General features: G+C 40.7%; 1 protein-coding gene across 9 annotated transcripts in view; it reads left to right on the forward strand.

Moving 5' to 3' along the window:
- The window catches only part of Vwa3b (von Willebrand factor A domain containing 3B), a 192,190-nt gene that overhangs the window by 108,835 nt on the left and 60,664 nt on the right, over positions 1-22,691 (forward strand). For all 9 annotated transcript variants that reach the window (XM_005400703.2, XM_013522812.1, XM_005400704.2 and 6 more), the window contains 7 exons: positions 1,413-1,511; positions 8,190-8,372; positions 14,718-14,848; positions 16,600-16,745; positions 20,324-20,443; positions 21,798-21,885; positions 21,979-22,135. In XM_005400703.2, the coding sequence (XP_005400760.1) occupies positions 1,413-1,511; positions 8,190-8,372; positions 14,718-14,848; positions 16,600-16,745; positions 20,324-20,443; positions 21,798-21,885; positions 21,979-22,135 (924 nt within the window). The remainder of the gene's footprint in view (positions 1-1,412; positions 1,512-8,189; positions 8,373-14,717; positions 14,849-16,599; positions 16,746-20,323; positions 20,444-21,797; positions 21,886-21,978; positions 22,136-22,691) is intronic.

Genomic DNA, 22,691 nt, shown 5'->3' on the forward strand with positions numbered 1-22,691 from the left:
AGGTATGATAGACATTGTGAAACAAAAGGAAAATGCTCAAGGGTAAAGGGCAACTGGGATGTGGGAAAAGAAAAGGGAAAGAAGGAGAAATTTTGTACATATGTATATATAGGATAGTTAACATAGTTGAACTACTGTCTTCTATTTCTTTGCTGAAAGAAACAGTTAATGACTCCTTGATCAATATTGCATGTCTCTATTTGTTTTCCTGAGAAACCACTTTGAAGATATAAATATGTAATACAACAAGCATTGATAATTTCCTACCACTTTGTTTGTAACTCTGTATTGTTTGCATTATTCTTTTGCTATTTTGTAAGTGGTTGTGTGTTTGTTAATGTTTTCCTTCTTTTATTTTTAAAATAAAAAAAATATGACTGGAGAGTTTGCTAAAAATTTATCATTATTTTCCCTTGACACACAATGTGTATATTGACACCTGCTCTTTGTTTACATGAAGAATTGGATGGTGTTATGATTAATGTGTTGTGTAAAAGAGAGAATGAGCCATAACATATTCCCCTTGATTGATTCAGGTTTTGACTGGTATAGTTTCCCTCGGTATCCATGGAGATTGATTGGTTCCAGGACCCCTGATGATCCTTAACTCTTCAGATGCTCAAGTCTCTTGGAGAAAATGGTGTAGTGTTTGTGTATAACTTGTGCCAAACCACCTCTAGGTGACTTACAATTGCTATACTATATGGGTTTATGGAATAACAAGGAAAAAAATCTGTACATGCCAGTGCAGATATGATTTTTGGCCAAATATTTTCAACCCAGTGTTTGTTTAATCTACATATATGGAACCCACAGATATGGAGTATCAACTCTGTATGTTTGTTTATTCCCATCATATGTAAAGTAGGACATTTAGAGTCTCTCACTTCTTACCATACATTCATAAGAGACCTAACGGATATGTCCATGTATTTGAAATATGTATTTCACCAGAATCTGTGTGTGTTCAGGTACATGGAGGTACATCCACGGCTCCACTGTTAGGTTGCTAACAATGCCACACTTGTGTTTGCTGAATGTGGGTGTCCTGAGTAAATCCTGGTTTGAAACAAACATGCTCTCCACCAGGGTATTTTCAGGCTGCATATTTAAGCTCTGTTGACAGCTGGGTGAGCAGTAACTAAGTTAGATACACACATATAAAATTGCATTAAGACCTCTATCATCAAGATAGGAAATCCACAGTCCTGATTTCTAGCAGTCCTTGGACTGCCCAAAGAAAGACATTGATAACACATCCAGGAGTTTGGTTTTTAGAATCAGGGGTTTAAAACATTACCTCAATATAATTTTAATTTTTCTTTTATTTCACAAGTCCTTTTCCTCCCTTTTTTTTAAAGCAGGAAATACATACCACTCGTTGGTGAGATCTTTGCATATTTTTCCCACAGGTTGGAAGCTCCACAAACACACTGCAAGCCTTGCAGATGGCTTTTGCTGATCACGAGACACAGGTCATCTACCTTTTGACAGACGGAAGACCTGATCAGGTACTGATTTTCAAAGCTGGGAAAGAGAAAGGCTCGTCGATCCTCTGAAAGTGAATGCTGACCTTTTATAACTGCCATTGAAAAGCTGTTGAGCCAGATGTGGTGACACACACCTGTAATCCTAACACACCCAGAGGCTGAGGTTGAAGGATGGCAAATTTGAGCCCCACCTGGGTAATTTAGTGACTTTGTGAGCCCCTGTCTCAAGATAAAAACAGGCCGTGGTTGTAGCTCAGTGCTAAGTCCCTGAGTTCAATCCTCAGTCTGGAAGGTGGGGGCTGGGAGCTGTTGAGAGATTATTCCTTGGGCTAGAGAATCCAGAACTAAGGTGAGAAAAAAACTGAGAAATTCCTCTGTCTACCAAAACTCCAGGGAGTATTTATGTGACAAAGAATGTGACCCACAGGAATAGGCCTGCAGACCAACCCCAGGAGACATCTGCCTTCCACTGAAGACTGGTGTATGCTTTACTACAAACTAAGTGAGGAGATTGTTTTAGATTTCTTTCCTTTGAAAGGACTCAGAATCTAAACATGTCACTGAAGAATGTCCTTGGTTTTATCCCTAATTTTAGCTTAGTGCTCATTTAAACAAAAGCATGCCTTTCTAGGGAAATGTTCTTTGTTTTGTTTAGCCTGGCTGGGAAATATTTGAAAGGTTCTAGAGAGTCTGTTCAGCTTCTTTTGAGCTTTGTGAATGAAAGACTGGTGCTTCAGGCATTAAATAAATACAAGGATTTTCAGGCCAGCATAATGTAAATTAACCTTGAAAGTGAGTTAGTATCAACTTGAATCCTTCCTTGTAAAATGTTTATCTATGCAGATGGCTGGGCAAATACTCTAAAATACCCTGCTTCAGATGGTTCAAGGATTCAATAATAATGAAAATGGATTTTTAACACAGCATTAGATTTATGGCCGAGAAGTACAGTAGTACATAAAGTGAAATTTCATTTTGAATGGTTTCCTATCAACTTCACTATATTTTCTATTCAGAAGCAGTTTATTGTGTGTCACTTGTGCTCCCTGTGTGGCTCCAAGATCTGAGACTGCACAGATAAATAATAGCTCATCCCTGCCTGAGAGAAGTTTGTGTTTAGGGAAATGTGTTAGCCATACAGTTAACTCTGATTCACTCTAGGGACTGAGATGCCAGTGCTGTGTCCAGAAACAGAGAGATGAAATCTGCTGTAAGAGATGAAGAGAAGATGGAAATGGTCCCACAGGCAGGGGACATTTGAGCTATATGTGGAAAGGAGGGAAATTATGATCAGAGGGTATAAATGGGGTTCTTGGCAGAAGGGACAGAGATGTGGTAATACCTGGGGTGCTCAAAGAAAGAGGCCGAGGCTGAGACAGCGAGGGAAGAAGGTCAGGTCTGAGGAGCCCAGAGCTAAGCTGGGGGAGGTTGTGAAGGTCCTTGAACCTTGAACCCCGCTCTCTAGCTGTGCGCGTCACCAGAAGTAGCATCCCCCGGAAGTAGCATCCCCCGGAAGTAGCATCCCCCGGAAGTAGCCTCACCAGAATGTGGTGACCAGTTTGAGGGCGGGGAGCAAGGAAGAATAGGAGGGAGCAGGGCAGAATGGAATCAAGATGACTGGTTTCTGGCTTATGATGACTGTTATCAATGGATTTAAATTTACATTTCAAGGAGCAAACAGCAGGGGATGCTGACAGAGGGAGCTATGTTTGTGTACCTGTTGCTGTAGATGTCCAGAAATAGGGGGCCCAGTCAGTTTGGGAAGGATGTAGGCTGGAGGTTCCAATTTGAGAGTCATCTGGACAGAATGTCACTTTCTTTTTAATTAACTATTTTTAAAATTGCTTACACTATAGGCAATTTAGAAAATGAAGCTATGTATAGAAAGAGATAAATTTCAACTACATGTGATTCAGTTTAGTGTTCTACTTTTTTATCTAATATATCACGTACACCTTTGCAAGTCTTGAGAAATATTTTAGAGGCATCATTCTCGATGAATATGTCATATCCATTGTTCAGATTTAATAAAACTTTTACCTTAAAAATTAGCTTAATTTTATTTTTTAATAGCAATACATTCATGTGATCCAAATAAAAAAAAGATATGAAAGGACAAATAGAGAAAAATATTCCTCTGATTCATGTGTACCAGCTGGAGGTAACTGATATTATTCTTCTAAAGAAAAAGTACAAATGATCCAGGTTCAATGGTGCACACTTTTAATCCCAGCTACTTAGGAAGCTGAGGCAGGAGAATCATGAGCTGTAGACCAGCCTGGGCAACACAGCAAAATCCTGTCTCAGAAATGAAAGAAAGAAAGAAAGAAAGAAAGAAAGAAAGAAAGAAAGAAAGAAAGAAAGAAAGAAAGAAGAAAAAAGAAAAAAAGAAGAAAAAAGAAAGAGAAAAGAAAGAAGAAAGAAAAAGAAAGAAGGAAAGGGAGAAAAAAATGTTAGTATATAATACACATGATTCTGCACCATTATTTATCAAACAATACACCTTGAAGACTGCTTCATATCACTTCAGAAAGAGTTCCTTCCTACAGTTTCCATCACATGGTGGTTCTATAATTTATTTTTTATAGTTCTGTCACATGGTTATTCCATAATTTATTTAAATAGTCCTTCAGAGATTGACATTTAGGTTGTTCCCAATTGATCCATTACACATAATATTGTGACAGAAATTGTTCACGTATATTATTTTGCATGTGTGTAAGTAAAGTAGATTCAGGCAAAAGGACACATATTGATAGGGACTGCCAAGTAACTCCCCAAGGAGATATAGCAAATGATGCTCCTACTAGCAATGTGTTGAGGATTCATGATCTAAAGGCCATCATAGAATCCCCCAAGAGTATATACAAAATAAAATAATGCATGTTTCTAAAGATCAGTAGATTCTCAGAGAGAATCTCTTTCACTAGATTCTCAGAGAGTCTGTGGTCCATGTAAAAAAGAAAAGGCAATCATATGGATAACAGTTGGAGTCAGAAATATGTAAATTACTCAAAATATAATTTATAAACTCTTAAGAGTTTTTATATTCATAGCTGCCTTTTCACACATGCATTCATTTATTATGTATTATCTCTAGGATTCTCTCAAGAACGCAAATGGGTATCAGATATTCATGTTCTATGTAGACAATACTAACCATACCACTCAGTCTCCATTTGTCTTTGAATTTTCACCTACTTTGAAGGAACTGAATGTGTAAGACCACAGCTACTATTCAGAGTATTCTACAGAATTTTCTACTTGGAAGAATACACAAAGATGCCCTTCTGAATCTGATTACACAGACGCCAGCTGACTGTTTGCTTATGAAAATGGTCAGACCCATGGGATAAAATGATACAATTCTTTAAAATTAATCAAGTCTTTAGAATTAAGCTTCTATAAATATCAGTCTCCATTAAAATGTAATCAGATTTGCATTAGACAGGCGTCCTTGAGTTGGAGCATCTGGCTGGGTCTGGGGGTGGGGCTCTGCTAGGAGGAGCCCAGCTCAGCTTTGGCTGGAGTCATTTTGGAATTTCTTCAAAATTAGGCACTTGACCTGGTAGGAATCAGGGAAACACACATGATGAAGCTGTTTGCACCATTCCGGACAAGAACTTCTAAACAGTGCCTAACAAGGGGTCTGTGAGGACCAGGGATGGAGAAAGCACACAGTGATCATCTTGTACCAGCAGGTGTCCTCCTGGCCATGCTGAGGACTGAGTGTGGCATCCTTGTTGCTCCACGTTGATATCCGTGGAGGCAGGGGCTCTGGTTGCATAACTGCTGCACAGCCTTAGCTAGACACTGCAGAGAGCTCGTAGCCTCAAAAGGGGATCTCCCTAAGGGGCGCTCTGCCTTGCTGTTACACAGGAGCTGGACAGGGCCTGAGCTTTACAGCCTACAGGCACTCCTGGAAGGGGAGATTGGAGAGTCAGGATCAGTCAGGCTGCATGGTAAGAGGTTGGCCTCAGCCTGAATCCCCTCTTCACATCTCTGAGAATGTAAACCAGGTGGAGGAACTCTCGGGGCCAGGAAGATGGAGCTGGCTCTGCAATCAAGAAGCACCCACACCCTCTCCCAGCTTTCCAGCACAAGTGTGCTGCAAGGTCATGCTGCTGTAGCTCTCCCTGGGGCTAGGTGCAGGTGGGCCACTTCCAATGACACACTTAGCAGTCCCTCGAGTGCTCACGCTCTTTGTAGCTGTCTAGAATAATGGAAATTGCTCAGCAACTCGCCCCAGCACTGCTCACCTGAATGACTTACAAGTGTCCTCTAACCTGTGGCTTAGAGCTAGTCCTCCTGCCTCAAAGGGTTGCTCTGAGGAGTAAATGAGTTGATGTTCCCAGGAAGGCAATCCACAGATACTTACTGTCACTTTTTATGGCTGAGTGCTGCTGTCACCCTAGGAATGCAGGCAGCAACAAACACACACACTCTGGAACACCAAGGAATATACGAGAAGATGGAAATGCTACCCTTGCTTCCTGGCACCCGTACAGTTGTTCCTAAGTCAATGTTCTTGTTGTTTCCTTTCCCAAATGTCTTAGCTGTGTACAGGAGTTGTTCCTGGCTGATGCTGTGTCTATCAAATTAACAGAATCTAGTTCTCTTTAGTAAAGACCAAGGGTTGAAGGGAAGTGGCCGGGGGTCCTTGGTGAGAAACAAGACTCTCTATAGCACCCAAAGGACTAGAGAGAGGACTGGCACAGCTCTTTGTGTCTCACATGTGTACTCAGCAAGGGAAGATGAATTGAAGGAGGGGAGGCAGCGTCAGGGGTCTCTGCTCTGTCCTTGCCATTGGCAAGAAGCCTGGGGTCCAGCCCTTCAGCTAGATTGGGGTGCTGGGTTAGGAAACTGGCTGATAGGCCGGGAGAAGAGCTGGTGGGGAAAGACAGACTTGAGCTGGAGCCAGATAGAGAGTGAGGCCGTGTATAAGAGATGGCTGAGTCAAGCCCAGACCCTAGGGGAAATTTACCCGGTGGCCTCCCAAGGGAATGTGCCATGTGTCCAAGGCCAGCCAGTGGTGAGTTCAGATTTCCTTCTCCTTCACCATCCTGTCTTCCCAGGGCTCCATGGAGAAATCCACATGGAAAGGTGAAAGGTGAAAGGGCATGAACCACAGGTAGAAGATAGAAACTTGCCAAAGGAGCCGGCGATCTGGGTCTTCAAAGAGGGACCAGGACAATTGAGGACACTATCTCGCAGCTGAGCTGTGTGTGTATGGGGGAGAAGATGGTAGGAAAACTCTGCTTTCCTAGAAGTAAAGAATTAATTCTTACCAAGAGATGATCTTTAGTGCACACCAGCGAACAAATCATCTAGCATTGCTTCTAGTACCAAAAAATGGAATATGAGTTCTAGTCCTACCACTTAAGAGCTAAGTGACCTTGGGAAACTTAATGTAGGTGAGTCTCAGTTTCCCCATGTTTAAATGGAGACTATACTTACTATGTTGGTGAGAAGTACACGTTATTGAAGAAAAGGCAGAAGTGCACAGAATGTTGGCTGAAAACTGAAGGGTTTGTTTCTATGGGTGCCCAGTGGTAGCTAGTTTGGGTTATACAGCTATTCAAGGGTGCTCAAGAAAATAGGCTTCTTGCCCCACCATTTTTGTACATGACACCCATCCTCCTGGTCACCACAAGGCTGCTGTCCTGGAAGACACTGTCCATTTTACAGGGAGTAAAAAGAGGAAGGACATTAGCCCTCCCTCCTTTTTGCAAGTCTTTAGTCTTTTTACTGGAGGAAGAGAACCTTTCATTAGGAACTTCTGCCTACCTCTCATTGGCCAGTACTGGATCACATGACCAACCCTAGCTACTAAACCATCGCAGAAGGTGAATTCTAAGTTATATGTTTTCATTGCTGTGTGTGTGTGTGTGTGTGTGTGTGTGTGTGTGTGTGTGTGTGTGTGTCCTTAACTGGACACATTAACTGGACTGTGAAAAGAAAACCAGGGCTTGGATGGTAAAAGAGGAAGAGAGGAATGGATACCAGATAGGCCACTAACATTCCTTCCAAAACTACCTCATGAGATAGTTGTGAAGATTAAGTGGGGAAATGAATATCCAACATGTGGGAGGGTTTTTAATAAACGTCTCATCCTTCACTTTTTGTGGGCAGCAAGTTGACCATAGCATATCAGAAATTGACAATTACTCTTTGGAGGAGATGTTTTGAAAGCCACATTGAGAACCCTGGGACTCTACTCTATAGAATCCACTCTGTAGAGGGCTGGGGATATAGCTCAGTGGCACAAGCACCTCCCTGGCAAGCACAAGGTCCTGAATTTGATTCCTGGGACCAAAAAAAAAAAAAAAAGAAAAAGAATCCACTCTGTAGAATCTACCCAGAGGTTTCACCCTCAGTACTTTAAGTGGTCTTACACACTTGAACAGTGTTTGGACTCTAAATTCAGGTGCATCTAAAACAGCAATTTGGTTAAGCAAATCTTTCTCCTAGCTTCTTTTTCCCACGATAATGTGAATCCTCAGAGAGCCACAGCATATTGGTCTTTGTACTCTCTCTATCTGGCAGGGTTTGTTACTGTGAGTCAGCACATTTTAAAAAGCTGCTCACCACTGCATAAGGAATGACTATTTCAGAATTTCACTGTGGAGAATACTAAGGGTTTTCATGTTTTATTATTTTTCTTTCTCTTCTTCTTTTTCCATCTTTTTATCATTTCAGCCACCTGAAATGGTGATAGACCAAGTCAGAGCTTTTCAGAAAATCCCTGTTTATACCATCTCCTTCAATTACAATGATGAGCTTGCTAATGACTTTCTGAAAGAGCTTGCTTCTGTGACTGGTGGGAAGTTCCATTCGTACAAATTCAGTTGCAAGGAACCCGTTCCTCAAGAGGCTGGTCAGGTAAGAGCTTGGTGGACTAAGCAAGTGTTCATTCATTCATTCATGCATTACAGGTGGAGATCCAGGGGCAGTCAGTACCTTAGCTGGCAAAAATGCAACCAAAGAAAACCCAATCAAGCAAAGGAATAATGAATGTACCGGTGTTCTCACACGTGGTCCAAGGATCACCCTGAGCTAAGGCACTTGTGCAAGGGTAGATTCTAGGGTCTTCCTTTGGAGTACTAAATAAAGCTGTAGGATAGCAGTCCAGGAATCTTAATATATATCATTTTCATTTAAATTTTATTTTTAAAAAATAAAATGTAAATAATAAAAATAAAGTTTGTTTATTTTGAGCATACACAAAAGTATATGGCACCCAACATAGCCATCATTCAAATTCAATGATTATCAACATTTTGTCAAACTTTATCAACCTACTTATCAACCCAGGTATATGTATTACATTCAGGGATTCCAGGATTCCATATGTGAAGTTTGTTAGCCAGTGCTATATATTGACATTTTTGGGAAACTTTTAAAATGTTCAAATGTTAGATAGTTGTCCTTTGACTTTTCAGACTATATAACCATCTGACCATCCAATAAAGCAGTTCATTCTAATAGCTAATGGGAGAGAATCAATGCAATTCTATTCTGCAATCCTCCAAACTTGTTCTGTGAGTATGTATTTTCAGGAGGCCCACCTAGGTATATAGTAAACATAAACACTTACGTAAAAGAAGTGGCGTGGAGGTTGGAGCTGCGTGGACCTGCTTTCACTTTCAACCATGCTGTTTGAAAGTTTCCAAAAGCATGGCTTCTTTCACAATAAAAATTAAATTTAAAATGTTTAAAATGTAAAGATACTGATATTATAAGTTTATCCCAATGAAATGGACTTATTCTAAATATTTAAGCATGAGTGGTAAATTAAATAAAAAATCTAATATTATAACTCTCTGGGCTTGTAAAAATAAAAGCAATAAAATTTTTGAAATAAAAAAGAATAGCTTACAAGAGAGGAGTGTGTCTTTTGGCTCACTGTATACCCTGAGGAATGACCTCAAACCCAGATTAAGCCAGAGAATGTCAGTGTTTGCACTGGGGACACTGCCTGGTTTTGGTGACTGAATCATCCAAAAGGATCAGAGAGAGCAAGACTCTGGGATCACTCAGGGCTGGGAATGGTGACTGCCTCATCCGTGAGGCTGGAAAACCTCTTGGTCTCTTGAGCACGAGGCAGAATATACAGAAGACCCTTACCTTGGTAGTGGGAGTGATACGGCAAGCAAGTTCATCGAGAACAGCATTCACAAGAGACCAAAAGAGCAGGAACCAACAAAGCTTTATTGAGCCAGCGGACGGACAGTCTCTAAGAAGAAACCAGAGAAGATGTCCACCTGATCTGAGTCTCACCTTCAGTTTAAGTACCTTTTAGGTTTCCATAGTAACCATTACCTAATTTGGGGGAATCTTACAAGAATGCACAAAGTTTGCCTTCTCGGGAACTGTCAGACAGCCAGATTCCAAACGACCATTACAGTTTAACTTTTAGCCTACTTCACAATTTGTCCTGTGCATTCTGTTCCCATTTTATGACTTTTCTCTCCTTTAAATGGGTTGATTTAAAGCAGAAGGAGTGAAGAGTTGGGGTCAACTACAGCTTAAGTGCACTTTAAGTGGCTTCACTTAATATGGAGTTAAAAACAGAAAATGGAGTCTCTCCTGCCCTGTCAGGAGAAACAAACACTGCTCCAGTTCCACTTGGAAAAGTTTAAATGCAAGGCCTGAAAAGATCATGCCTTTTCCAAATAACTTAATGGCATCCCAGGATAAACCCCCCAAAAGAATCATAGGAAACAAAAATATCCACCACCCCCAAAAGTAAAACTGACAGTGTCAGGCATTCAGTCAAATATTATCAGGAAAACAAAGAAGCAGGAAAGTGTAGACATATATTAAGAGGGAAAAGCACTGTACCAGATGTAAGGGCTCAGTGGGCTTAGTATGTATTTGCACTAATCCAGACAGTATGGCTTGGGGAGTAGACACATAGACCCATAGAACAATTATAGAAATAAAACTGCACAGCACACCTACCTGATATCAACAAAGCAGCGAAGGGAATTCATTGGAGGAAAGATAACCATTTCAACACATGGGTGGGGCCATTGGATGTCCATACACAAAATAATAAACCTCAATCTAAATTTCATACCTCATGCAAATAGTAATCAAAACAGATCATGGATTTACATGTGAAATATAAAGCTATAAAACTTATAGAAAACATAAAGCTATAAAACTTCTAGAAAAAGAAGTGGGAAAAACTTATGAGGACCTAGGGCTAGGTGAAACATTTTTAGTCTTGATATCAAAAGAAAGTTTCATAAATGAAAAGATGGATATATTGGACCTCATCAAAATGAAAAGCTTTTGCTCTGTGAGAGACCCTGGGAAGGGAATGAAAAGACAAGCTACAGAACTGGAGAAATTATCCGCAAAATGTCACATCAGACAAAGCTCTACGATCTAGAATGTATGCAAAACTCTCAGAACTCTACAGGAAAAAGCAAAGCATCCAATCAGAAATAGGCAAAACACATGCAGGCTTTTCAGTGAGACAGTCACAGGTGGTAGACAAGCTACATAGGATCTGCAGATGGCAAATAACCTATGAAAAGAGCTTTAATGTCATCAGCCTGGGAGGAATGCAAACTAAACTGCCACGCGGTATCACTGCAACTCAGCAGAAGGGCTGAAGTTTAAAATTGTGACAACACAGTGATGACAAAAAGGAAGAGGGACCCTGGCTCATTAGCACTTTGCTGGTGGGAAGGGAAAACAGAACAGGCTCTTTGGAAAACAGTTGACAGTTTCCTTAAAAACAAAACATGTAACTACAGTATGACCCAATAAATATCTGTCCTCTTGGACATATATTTCAAAGGAAGAACATTGTGTTCACATAAAACCAAACTCATCCTACATCTGCTAAAGAAATTAAACTTACAACTCATTCTATGAGGCTAACATTAATCTGATGCCAATACTTCACAAAAACACTATAAGGAAAGAAATTTATTAGCTAATATCCCTCATGCATATAGGTACAAAAATACCAAAAAAATATAAAAATCAAAGTCAATAATACTTTAAATATATGTCATATATATTTCCATAACTGTTCTATGGGTCTATGTGTCTATCCCCCCAAGCCATACTGTCTTGATTAGTGCAAATAATATATCATGACCAAGTTACATAGATGTATTTATCTCAGAAATCTGAGGCTGCTTTTGAAAGACAACATTTGAAAATCGACATTTACCTCACCATATTAGCATACTTTTTTAAAATTTTAAAGTCGTTTTGCCTTGGCATGGTGGTACACATCTGTAATCCCAGCACTCAGGAGACTGAGGCAGGAGGATCGCTATGAGTTCTTGGGCTACAAACTGAGTTCAAGGGCAGCCTGAACTGCATAGCAAGACCTTGTCTCAAAAAGACTAAATTAATTAATTTAATAAAATCATTTCAATGAATACAGGGAAACTTTTTAAAACTACATCCACAATGCAGAACAGTATGGAGTTTCCTCAACAAACTAAAAGTAAAACTGAAACATGATCCAGTTATACCAGTGCTAGGTATATAATTGAAGGAAATGAAGTCAGCGTACAAAAGAGATACCTGCACACCCATGTTTACTGTGGCAGTATCCACAGTGGCCAAGCTATGGAATCAGCCTGGATACCCATCAACATGTGAATGGATAAAGAAGATACGGTATAGACACAACAGAGTATTACTTAACCATAAAGACTGAAGTCATATCACATGCAGGAAAATGGATGGACCTGGAAGTCATCTTGTTAAGCAACAAAGCCAGACACAGGGGACAAGTTCTATGTTTTAGGTGGGCGGAAACTACAAAGGAGCAGAGGGATGACCTGGAAGTAGATGGATTAATGTGGAAGGAGAAGAGGGTCAGGGAGAAGGCAAGAGAGAAGGGGTTAGGGAGGGTGGATTTGAACAAAGCAGGATACTTGTGTGATTGAGAATGTCTCATGAGTCCATTAATTTGTACAATGAATGAATAATAACAATTTTTAGAAACCAACATACCTTTCTAATAAAAGCTTCAGCAAAGTACGAATTGAATGGGCTTAGTCTGATAGTGAGCAACTATGAAAATACCTATAGCTAACACCATACTTTATGGGCAAAATACTATATTCTTCCTCTTGATATCAGAAAAATAACAAGACTATCTGTTCTCCCCATTCCTGTCCAACACCATAATGGAACTTCTAATTAAAACAATAAAAAAGCAGGAGGAAAGGAATCAAAATTGGAAAGAATGAAGCGAAGCTATCTTTATTTTCATTCAATGGGACTATTTATGTAGAAACCCAATGAAATACACAAAGAAGTAGTGGAACTAATTGAATTTGTCAAGACTATAAGTCACAAGGGAAAATATTTAAAAATGAATTTTGTTTCTACATAGAAGCAAAGAACAATTGAAAAGTGCAATAAAATCATTGACAATAGAATAAAACCCAGGAATCATGTAGGGGTACATCTGTCAAAATATGTGAAAGGCCTTTATATAGAACACTATAAAACATTGCTGAGGCATCTATTTCATGTATGGGTAGAAAACTTGATAATATTAAGTTGTTTGTTCTCTCCCAATGTATCTGGTGACTCAAACACAATCGCCATTAAATTCCCAGCTGGCTTTGTAAAAATAAGAATTGACAAACTGAGTCTATGGAAATGCAAAGGATTTAGAGCAGCCAAAAAGACTTTGAAAAAGAACAACCTGGGGGACCAGTGCTACCGGATTTCAAGACTTATCTTGAAGCAACAGTAATCCAGATGTGATATGAGTGAAAAGACACATAGATCAACAAAACAGAATTAGAAAAATCAGAAAGAGACTCGCATGCAGTATAACACATTTTCAGCAGAAGAACAAAAGCAATTTACCTGAGAAAGGATAGTTTACCCCTCCTAACAAATAGTGTTGGGACAACTGGATATTTGTAAGCAAATAAATCATTTTGCTTTATACTTCACACCATATTAAAAAATTAATTTAAAATGGTTCATGGACCTCACTGTAAAGCTTGTGTTTTTCTCTCTCTAGAGGAGACTATATGAAAAACCTTTTTTGTTAGCGAAAGATTTTCAAAGATAGTATATCAAACGTATCATCCTAGGAAAAATAAGTTGATAAATTGGAATTAATTAAAATCAAACTTTTTTCTCTTAAATGATAATGTTGTGATAATGAGTAGAAAATCTGTGCACTGGGAGAAAATATTCTCAGATTGTATTATACCTAGTAAAAGACTTGTATCCAGAATATATAAAGATTTCTCAAGTCCCAATAAGGAGAAAAATTCAAAATATGGACAAGATATTTAAATGGACACTGCCAAAAAAAGATATATGCATAGAAAAAACAACATGAAATGATGTTCTACATCATTACATCATTAGTCACTAGAGACATGCCCATGAAACCATGATTAGATATTGTTAACACAGGTCTAAACATGGTTAAATTAAAATGTCCAAATGTGTGCATGGATGTGGAGGACCCGGAACTCTCATACATTACTGGTGGGAATGGAAACTATGCAGTAGTGGAAAATAGCTTGGTAGTTTCTATGAAAACTCACTATCACCATTTATATGATCTAAGCATCCCACTAGAGCTTAGCCAAGAGAAATGGAAGCAGATGTCCAAATCAAAACTTGGACATAAATATTTAGAGCTTCACCTATAGTAGTCCCAAGCCTGGAAATAACTACACATCAACATGTGAATAGGTGAGTAGATATCGATATGTAATGTACAATGGAATATGTCTTAGCAACAAAATGAATGTTAATTCACATTACAACAGTTAAATCTCTAATTATAGGAGTGAAGGAAGCCATGCAAGAAAAAAGTATTTACTATACGGTTCCATTTATATAAAATTCTAGAAAATTGAAACTAAAGTGGTAGAACACTCAGTAGTTTCTTGGGAATTAATTAGAAAAAGAGGTTGGAGGAAGGAAGATTTACAGTGGGGTACAGGAGCTTCTTGGGGGTTACACATGTGTTTGTTACCTTGATCATAACTATTTCACAAGTGTGAATTTCTGAGCTTCACTAGTGGTAAACTTTAGATGTGTTCAGCTTATGCAGGGCTTTGAATGTTCGTAAAGTTGGCTAGAAATGGAATGAGTCTATGAAATTCTTGAGATTTTTTTCCAATATAGTTGGTTTTCTGTTAGAAGTGTTTGAAATTTGCACTTTTTCATACAGCTTCATAATATATTCACTTTCCATTTTGGCAGAATGAAGACCTAACACTTTTGCTTCAGGAAATGGAGCAGGGGTACAGCGACCTGGAGAAGATGCAAAATCTTTACTCTGAGTCCGTGATCATGGACTGGTGGTACAATGGAGAGAAGGAAGACGACAGGAAGTGAGTGTACCAACATCTGTGACCCACAGCCAGGGTCCTCTCAGATCCTCACTTGAGCTCCCGGACACTCCTCCTTTCTGAAACACTGCGGGAGATTGCTTATATTCACATAGCATGATTGTTAGCTTTTTTTTGTTGTTGTGTGTGTGTGTGTGTGTGTGGTATTTTTTTTTTTTGAGACATGATCTCACTAGATAGTTCAGGCTGACCTTGAACTCACTGTGTAGTCTAGGCTGTGTAGTCTAGTCTAGTTCCAGGCTAGTGATCCTCCTGCCTCAGCCTCCTGCGTACTGGGATTATAGATGCATATTGCCACACCCTTTCACAGCATTAATTTTTAAATATTTAGGATGCATTTACACAGATACATTTTCTAAACTCAGCAAATTTGGACAAGTAAACCTAAGAATTAAATGAGCTGCCCTTAAATGTAAATTACTTTCTCTATACTTACAGCTAGTAAATCAATTATCTTTTCCTTCTTGGTGAAACAGACTTAAAATCTCAGGACAAAATGCCCAGCTATCTCTTGGAAGTTGAACTGATCAGTGAACTGTGTCCGCTACTTGACTGAGAAGGGGCTACGTCTTTTCTCTTTTCTGTTTTTCTTTTTTGAGAGCTGGAGGAAGCAGAGAAGTTACCTAACCTTGCTGAGCCTGTTTCCTCATCCACACAGAACATGGGGATGATGGTAGAGAGGGCATGAGCTGGGTTAAAGGGGATGTGCCTGCCATGAGTACAGTGGCTTGGTTAACATCAGGGAAGAGTAAAGCGCTGTACCACTTTGCAGAGGTACTGTGCATGCTCGGTACTTTCTCTTAACCTAACAAGCTTGGGAAGATTTAATTCTGCCACTCAGCTATGGTCAACACCAAACCGCCTTTTCCTGGTTTCCCGAGGGAGGAGCATATTTAACAGTCCCCAAATCCTTTTGCAAACATTTACTGAGACTAAATCCTGCACCAGGGGAGAGGGTTGCACAAGTGAACCTAAGCTTGATTCTTGTGCCACGGGAGGCACCGTTTGGATCCCCGCACGCGGTCAGGTAAGGGCCCTGGAACACGGCGAGGGCGCTCCGTGGACCCCTGTGGTAGGTGTGAGTGGGAGGGCTGGAACAGGAGGTTGTCCTGAGAACATTCCTGTCTATGGCCGCTATGTTCAGAGGTTCAGAGACAGAAACGCCCGCGCAAGTACTCGAGATTTCCTGGTGCCCGTGGCCTGCCTCTCTCCTCCAAAATGCTCTGCAGGGATCTCTGGCTTGCCTGGAAGGTCCGAAGCAGGAGCTTCCCTTCGCTGGTTTTTATGGCTTTTATCAGGGTTGCTGGCTGATTCGGGTTAGCAACGTAGGTTTCTGTAATCTCTCTGTGTTTACACCCAGCTCTCCCTCACATGAATCATCTGCCACACCCACGCGGATGGTGCACAGGTGACGTTTCTTTCCTCAGGTATAGATGAGAAAAGTGAAAAGGCAGGGGTTGGGTGACTTCAGTAAGCCCACACATTCAGGAAGGAACAGACCCAAGATGGAGGCCACCTCTGACTCCCACCCACTGTTCTGCCTGAGGCAGGGACAAAAGCCTATTTTTGTATTAACTGAATAGAGGAGGGCTTATTTCTTTAAATTTGCAATGTTTAACAGGAATGCGTTACCTTAACTCTTCCTTTTTGATGTAAATTTTCCTTTTTCCCTCCCTTTTTTTTCATTTGTTTCTTTTTTTTTTTTTGATTGCTTTTAATCCAAATCAAAATAGGCATCAAAAGGAAATCTGTTCTATGGAAAAACGTGCAAAATTTCAGTCAGATGTTGAATCAACAGGAACCTCACCCCCAAATATGTCAAAAGTACCCTGGGACCTTTCAAATCAAAAGACACAGAAAAAGAAAGTCCTCCATGCAGGTATCAGTGATAAAATGGCTTGACTCTATTGCTTTCTCTTCAATGCAAGAAGATAGAGTAAAACCAAACACCCAGAGTATTTTCTTAAAGCCCTAAGCCTGTGAGGGTTTGTGGTCATTGTCGTTATTGCTGTACTGGAGATCAAACCCCCGACCCTGCACATACTAGGTAAGTGATCTTCTCCTGCTAGGCTACATCCCCACCCCTTGTGAGGTTTTTTAATTTAAATTCTTATGAAAGTAATTGTATATTCACCGATCCCATAGACCTACCCTGCATCCTACCTTGGCCAATGCTGATATCTTACAAACTAGTATTACAATATTGAAACCAGGATTTTGACACTGAAACAATCCGTAGGTCTTATTCAAATTACCCTAGTTTTACCTGTCATCATTTGTACACATAAAAAGTGTGTGTATTGTGTGTGTCTTGGTTACTTTTCTCTCATTGCTGGAACAAAATACCCAATGCCCAAATTAAAGAGGGAAACGTTTATTTAGATCACAGTTCGTGGAGGTTTCAGTCCATACTCAGCTGGCTCCAAGCGTGGCACATGGCACAGGGCAACAGTTCATGGCAGCAGCAGATAGCAAAAGCAACCAGAGCAAAGGAAAGGAGCAGTGGCAAGCAGCCTCTTTCCCTCCCTTACACTGTATGCAAACTACCCACCCCAGGGCAGGTATAGCACTTACACCCATAATCCCAGCAGTGGACTATGGATTAATCAAAAATCTAGAATAGAAGTCTGCCCCATGACTGCATGAGGATTTGTGGGGACATACAGACACAAACCATAACAGTGTGCCTGACTGTCTATACACTTAAGTCTATACACTTTTGTCATTTGTGTAGATTGCATCCTTAAGTATGATTTTAGCTGTATGTCTTTGTACATGCTCTTTATCAAATTGAGGAAATTGTCTACTTACTTAGCTTTCTGAAAGCTTTTGTCCTAAAATGGGCATTAGATTTTGTCAAATCCTTTCTCTATGTCAATTGATATGTGACTTTTCTTCTTTCGTCTATTGATACAGTCAGTTCCATTGATTTCAAAGGTCAAAGCGTAGTTGCAGATCTTGAATGCTTCCTACTTAGTCCCAGTGTATAGTATTTTACTATATTGCTAGATTCTGTTTGCCAATATTTTGTTGAAGAGTTTTGTAACAAAGCGTATGAAAGTAATTCCAGTTTTGGTGTCAAGCTGATACTTTCCTCACCAAATGAGTGGAAAAGTTACCACTTTTCCTTTCCTGTAAATTGATGTAACTTTTTGAATGCTTGGTAAAATTGTCATGGAGCCACTTGAGCCTAGAGATTTCTTTTTCAAGATGTTTTTCTTAAGAATTAAATTTATATAATGGTTTTAACATTCTTACCTACTTTATTGTGTTTGAGTTTGGGGAATTTGTGATTTTTGTGGAATTGGTCCATCTTTTTCCTAGTGTGTCAATTTTTTTTTTTTTTTGGTCTTTTTGGGACAAGTTCTCATTATGTAGTTCAGGCTGACCTTGAGCTCACTTTGTAGCCCAAACTGGCCTGGAACTTGCAACGATCCTCCTGTCTCAGCCTCCTGACTGCTGGGATTACAGGCATGTGGGACCATGCCCGGCTATAATTTTGTCAAATTTATGAGATTTAATTTATGAATTAATTAGTTAATACAACTTTAAATCATGGGTTTATGAGTTAGTATGTTCTTTGTATTTCTTTACCTTCTCAGTGCCTTGAAGACCTGTAGTAATACCCCCTACTTCATTCTTGATAATAGTACTTTGTGTCTATCTTCTTTTCTCCTTCAGTCTTGCTAAAAGTTTTATCAGTTTGATTTTTTGTTTGTTCAAAGAGAATTCACAGCTGATCATTTGAAATCCTTGTCAGATAATTCTAACTTCAGACTCATCTTGGTTTTCAAATTATTTGATTCTTTTTCTTTTTATAATGTGCGATTTTCTTAGTTCTTAATCAGATGCGTGATTTTTTTTTTATAGCCTCCAGGACATTTTGTCTATATTAAGGACTCTGGGATTTGTTTAAATCTTCTGTTTGGGGAAGTAGTCACACTGTTTAAATTCAGCATGTAAGCCTTGGCTTGCTTTTTAGGCTATGATTCCAACGGCAATTTAATTTTCATAGCTTTTGTGGTATTTGGTGCTTATTTTTCTGGTGTCCCTGGAGCTTCTATTGGTTCCTGCAGGGGTCTCAGGCCAGAAGCTAAGGGGAGCTTGTGGTGGATTCTCCCAGGGCTGCCTCCTGGGTGCCCCAGTCTCTAGGCAGGAGAAGGGACTTTGAGCTCACAGGCACCCACAGGCTTCCTAGAATGGGCCACTTGCTGACCCCCAGTCCATCTTGCATGGTTGCTACTTGCTCCTGGTGCCTCTGTCCATTGGAGGGCCATCCTAGGTCCATGGGGACAAATAGGCTTCCCATCCCAGGCCACTTTTGTGATTGCATTCCTCCTGCCAATCCTGCCTACCCCCCACAGGAAACCCGTGTTGCACTAGGGCTGCTGTTTGCCTGTTGTCCTAAGCATTTTAATGGCCTTTGTCACTTTCAATATTTCCCTTAGATTGGGATCCTTGGCATTAACAGGAAGCTATGTGTTGAATTTTTATTTTACTTCCATTTTTAATGTATGAGAGCATTGAAATATGAACGACTAGGCAGAGTTTGCTGTGTGGTTAAACGCTGGAGCCTACTTTCGGATAAATATGTTTCTATTCCGTATTTGCAGGGTTGAGACTAGTGCAGTTTTTATGCTTGGGGACCTTGGGAGCTACATTTCATTTGCATTTGCCACACTTGTGTGTTGGCTTGTTGTTGTCTAGTGACTTTGGTCAAGGTGACCTGCGACTGTGATCACTACAGGCACTCGGCTCCCTCGTGTGGGCCACTGATCCCTTTGGCTTACACACATAATCCCCCCAAAAATTTATCTTTCTTAACTCCTTGTTACAGAGCAGCTGAGACAGAGCTCTCCTGCTTTTTGTCTATAAAAAAAAAACAAAAACCAAATGGCTATCACATAGCACACGCCCACCTCCTTGTGTGGAGACCGCTGGTATCACTCCTTGGTACCAAAGATAGACAATTTGCAAGTCACTAGCTAAGCTTCCCACCAGTGGTCTACTTTCTCCTAGAAGAGAGTAATGGAATCCCTGAAAAGCAGAAGTTCTCTAGCTTCTGGCAGAAAAGAAAGCCAGAGAGGTTTGAGCCCTGAATTCAGTGCACCACTGCAGGCTTGAAGACGGTAGGGCCACCTCGGAAGTGATTCAGGAGACTTAGGGGATGAGAGGCCACCAAGGAAATAGGAGCCTCAGTCCTACAACTGCAAGGAAGTGCATTCTGCTGACAACCTCAGTGAGCTTGAAGTGGGTTTCTTCCCAAGAGGGGCACAGGTTGAGTTCAGAGGAAGGAAGCAAGCCATTGTCGCAGGATTTGCTTTGTGGCAGCGTCCCCATTCTATGAAGCTGGGGAATTAATTGCATTCTTGTTTCACAGATACAATGAATAGTATCTGAAGAAGTCTCTCCTTCCCTCCCCAATTCCTTTAACATCTCTCCTTATGGTACCAACAGAATCAACGAAAACCAGCCTCCTCAGAAGCCAGATGTCCACCCTCAAGAACTCAGCCTTCACACACAGGAAGGATAGCCTCGCCACCTCCAGCACCGGGAGCACTGCTCCGAGTGACAAAGGCAAGCCCCAGGGATCCTTCTCTCAGGGGACCACAAGGGACACATTTTGCCCAGTGTCCCTATTCCAGAAGGATCTAGGGGGAGATGTTTGGGGGAAACAAAGCATGTTTTAAATGCTCCCAGATTACTTCCTGTGCAAAGGGTCCTTATAAACCAGGCCCACCACTGGAGTGCTCGGGTTTAGGGCCTGGACTTGTGCTGCCTGTACTTGGGCATTTAATACATGCAGCTCATGTAACTCCGTGTGCTCATGCCTGCAGCCACTCTCCGCTTTTGATTGGAAACTCTTGTATTTCAGAGTAGATTCATTTTCCTCTTTTCAATCACAGGTGGTCCCATCCAATGAGCCACTCTTTGGTCCAAGTTTCAGACTTTGGGGGCTTAATGTGAGGGAAATATAAGTTCTCCGTTCATTATTTATCACTATTGATAAATGTATTATTCTTAAAAGAATAAATTTTAAAAGCGGAAGTCATAGTATTTCTCTATATTTCAAGTAGTTGATGAATAATAAATCCCAAACACACACACACACACAATCCACCAGATAGTAGGAAGCACCAAGTGACCGAGGCACACCTGTCATTGCTCATCACAGTCAATCAAGCCCCTTTCCTGCGGTGCCGCCTGTGTGGGTCTGCTCCTCACTTTCATTTAGCCTGCTGTTACACACACATCCTTAAGGGTTTATTGTATGGTGAATAGGATAGGATTTCTCGGGATGTAAATAGGATATGATTTCTTAATCAGTTCATACCCGAACACCCCTCCAAATACTGCTTGTTCAGCAGGCAATAATTTTCCTTCCCATTTTTAAATCCAATGTTATATAAGGATAGACATTTAAAATTCCAAATATTAATTCAAAATTTGAGATTACAACTAAACAGAGTCTTTGGCTTTCCACATAGAGCTGAGGAACCACAAAGTGAACCAACTGCATCTAAGGTACTGATCAAGTCTCTCATCTATAAATGCAAAATGTCTAATGAGATCAAACTAAACAAGCATTCATTCACAGAATTTTTACGGAACATTTAAAATATGTTTTCCAGAGACAGAGAGGATGAGTGTGTCTGATTTTTGCAGGGATAGAGATCTCAGTGGACCTAGGGTGAAGAAGATGAGCAAAATGATAATAGCACTGTACCATATTCACCTGTGCCTCGGTCTCTAGGTAAATCCCAAGTGCATCTTGTCCAAGAGCCCACTGACAGATCCAGATACAGTATCTGAAAAATGGTCCACTTAGGAGGAGTCAGGCACAACCAGACTGAACAAGTGTGATCTTTTTGCATTTTGATACAAACCTCATAAAGAGGAAAGTACACAGCTGCTGCTTCTCCCTCCCCAGAACTGAGTGACCTACTGACAAGCGAGTATCTGGATGGTGATGTGTCAGAAAGATCGACCAGAGAAGGGAGCCGAGCTTATGATGACCAGTGAGTGCTTTCATTTGCAAGGACAGCTTTGATATGTTTTGTTTGTTACCAACCAAGCGATAAGTTTTATAACCCACAATCATGTGCTCCTAGCTCTTTGGAGATGTCCTCAGAAAACTGGCTCCAGATCCACGGCCTGGTGGCCAAGAAGCTCACCCTCATGGATGCCTTGTCGGCGACGGCGGTGCCCCACAGCCCCACCTATGTCCCCATCCTGGATAAGCTCGTTGTCTCCAAGGTCTTTGACGAGGTAATTGGATTGTCCCTGTGTCCCTGCTGGAGGGATTTATTTTACTTTCTGCTCAAATAAAAAGCAATCTGCTTCAATCTCTTGTGCAGTTGTAACAAAAATATATTTCAGCCTTTGGGGGAAATTATTTGTGAAAGTAGTAACAAGGAAAGAGAGGCCCTTGGAATTCTGGTTAAGCCAAGGAAACCAGCCTTCATTGGCAGTGTGGGGCTCAGTGCTGTTGGGCAGAAGTGTGGTGGGGCGGGAATGTCTGAAAACTCTGCATCAGACTTGGAGGGGTGAATGTTACCCAAGTCAGAGGAGGAGGAGGCCCAGTGAGGTAGTTTGCCCTTCACCTCTCTGAATGGCTAGATGTGGAGGAAGGTCGAGTGGGTACAACTGGCCTTTGGTACATGCAGGTTCTGTAGCCATGGATTCAACCAATCTGATTGGTTGAAAATATACAGATTGAAAATATACAGAGGGCTGGGGATTTAGCTCAGTGGCAAAAGCGCCTGCCTGGCAAGCGCAAGGTCGTGAGTTCGGTTCCCGGTACCGGAGAAAAACCAAAAAAAAA

This window comes from Chinchilla lanigera, unplaced genomic scaffold (assembly GCF_000276665.1).
Source record: "Chinchilla lanigera isolate Chin_1 unplaced genomic scaffold, ChiLan1.0 scaffold00069, whole genome shotgun sequence".
NCBI classification, from domain to species: Eukaryota; Metazoa; Chordata; class Mammalia; order Rodentia; family Chinchillidae; genus Chinchilla; species Chinchilla lanigera.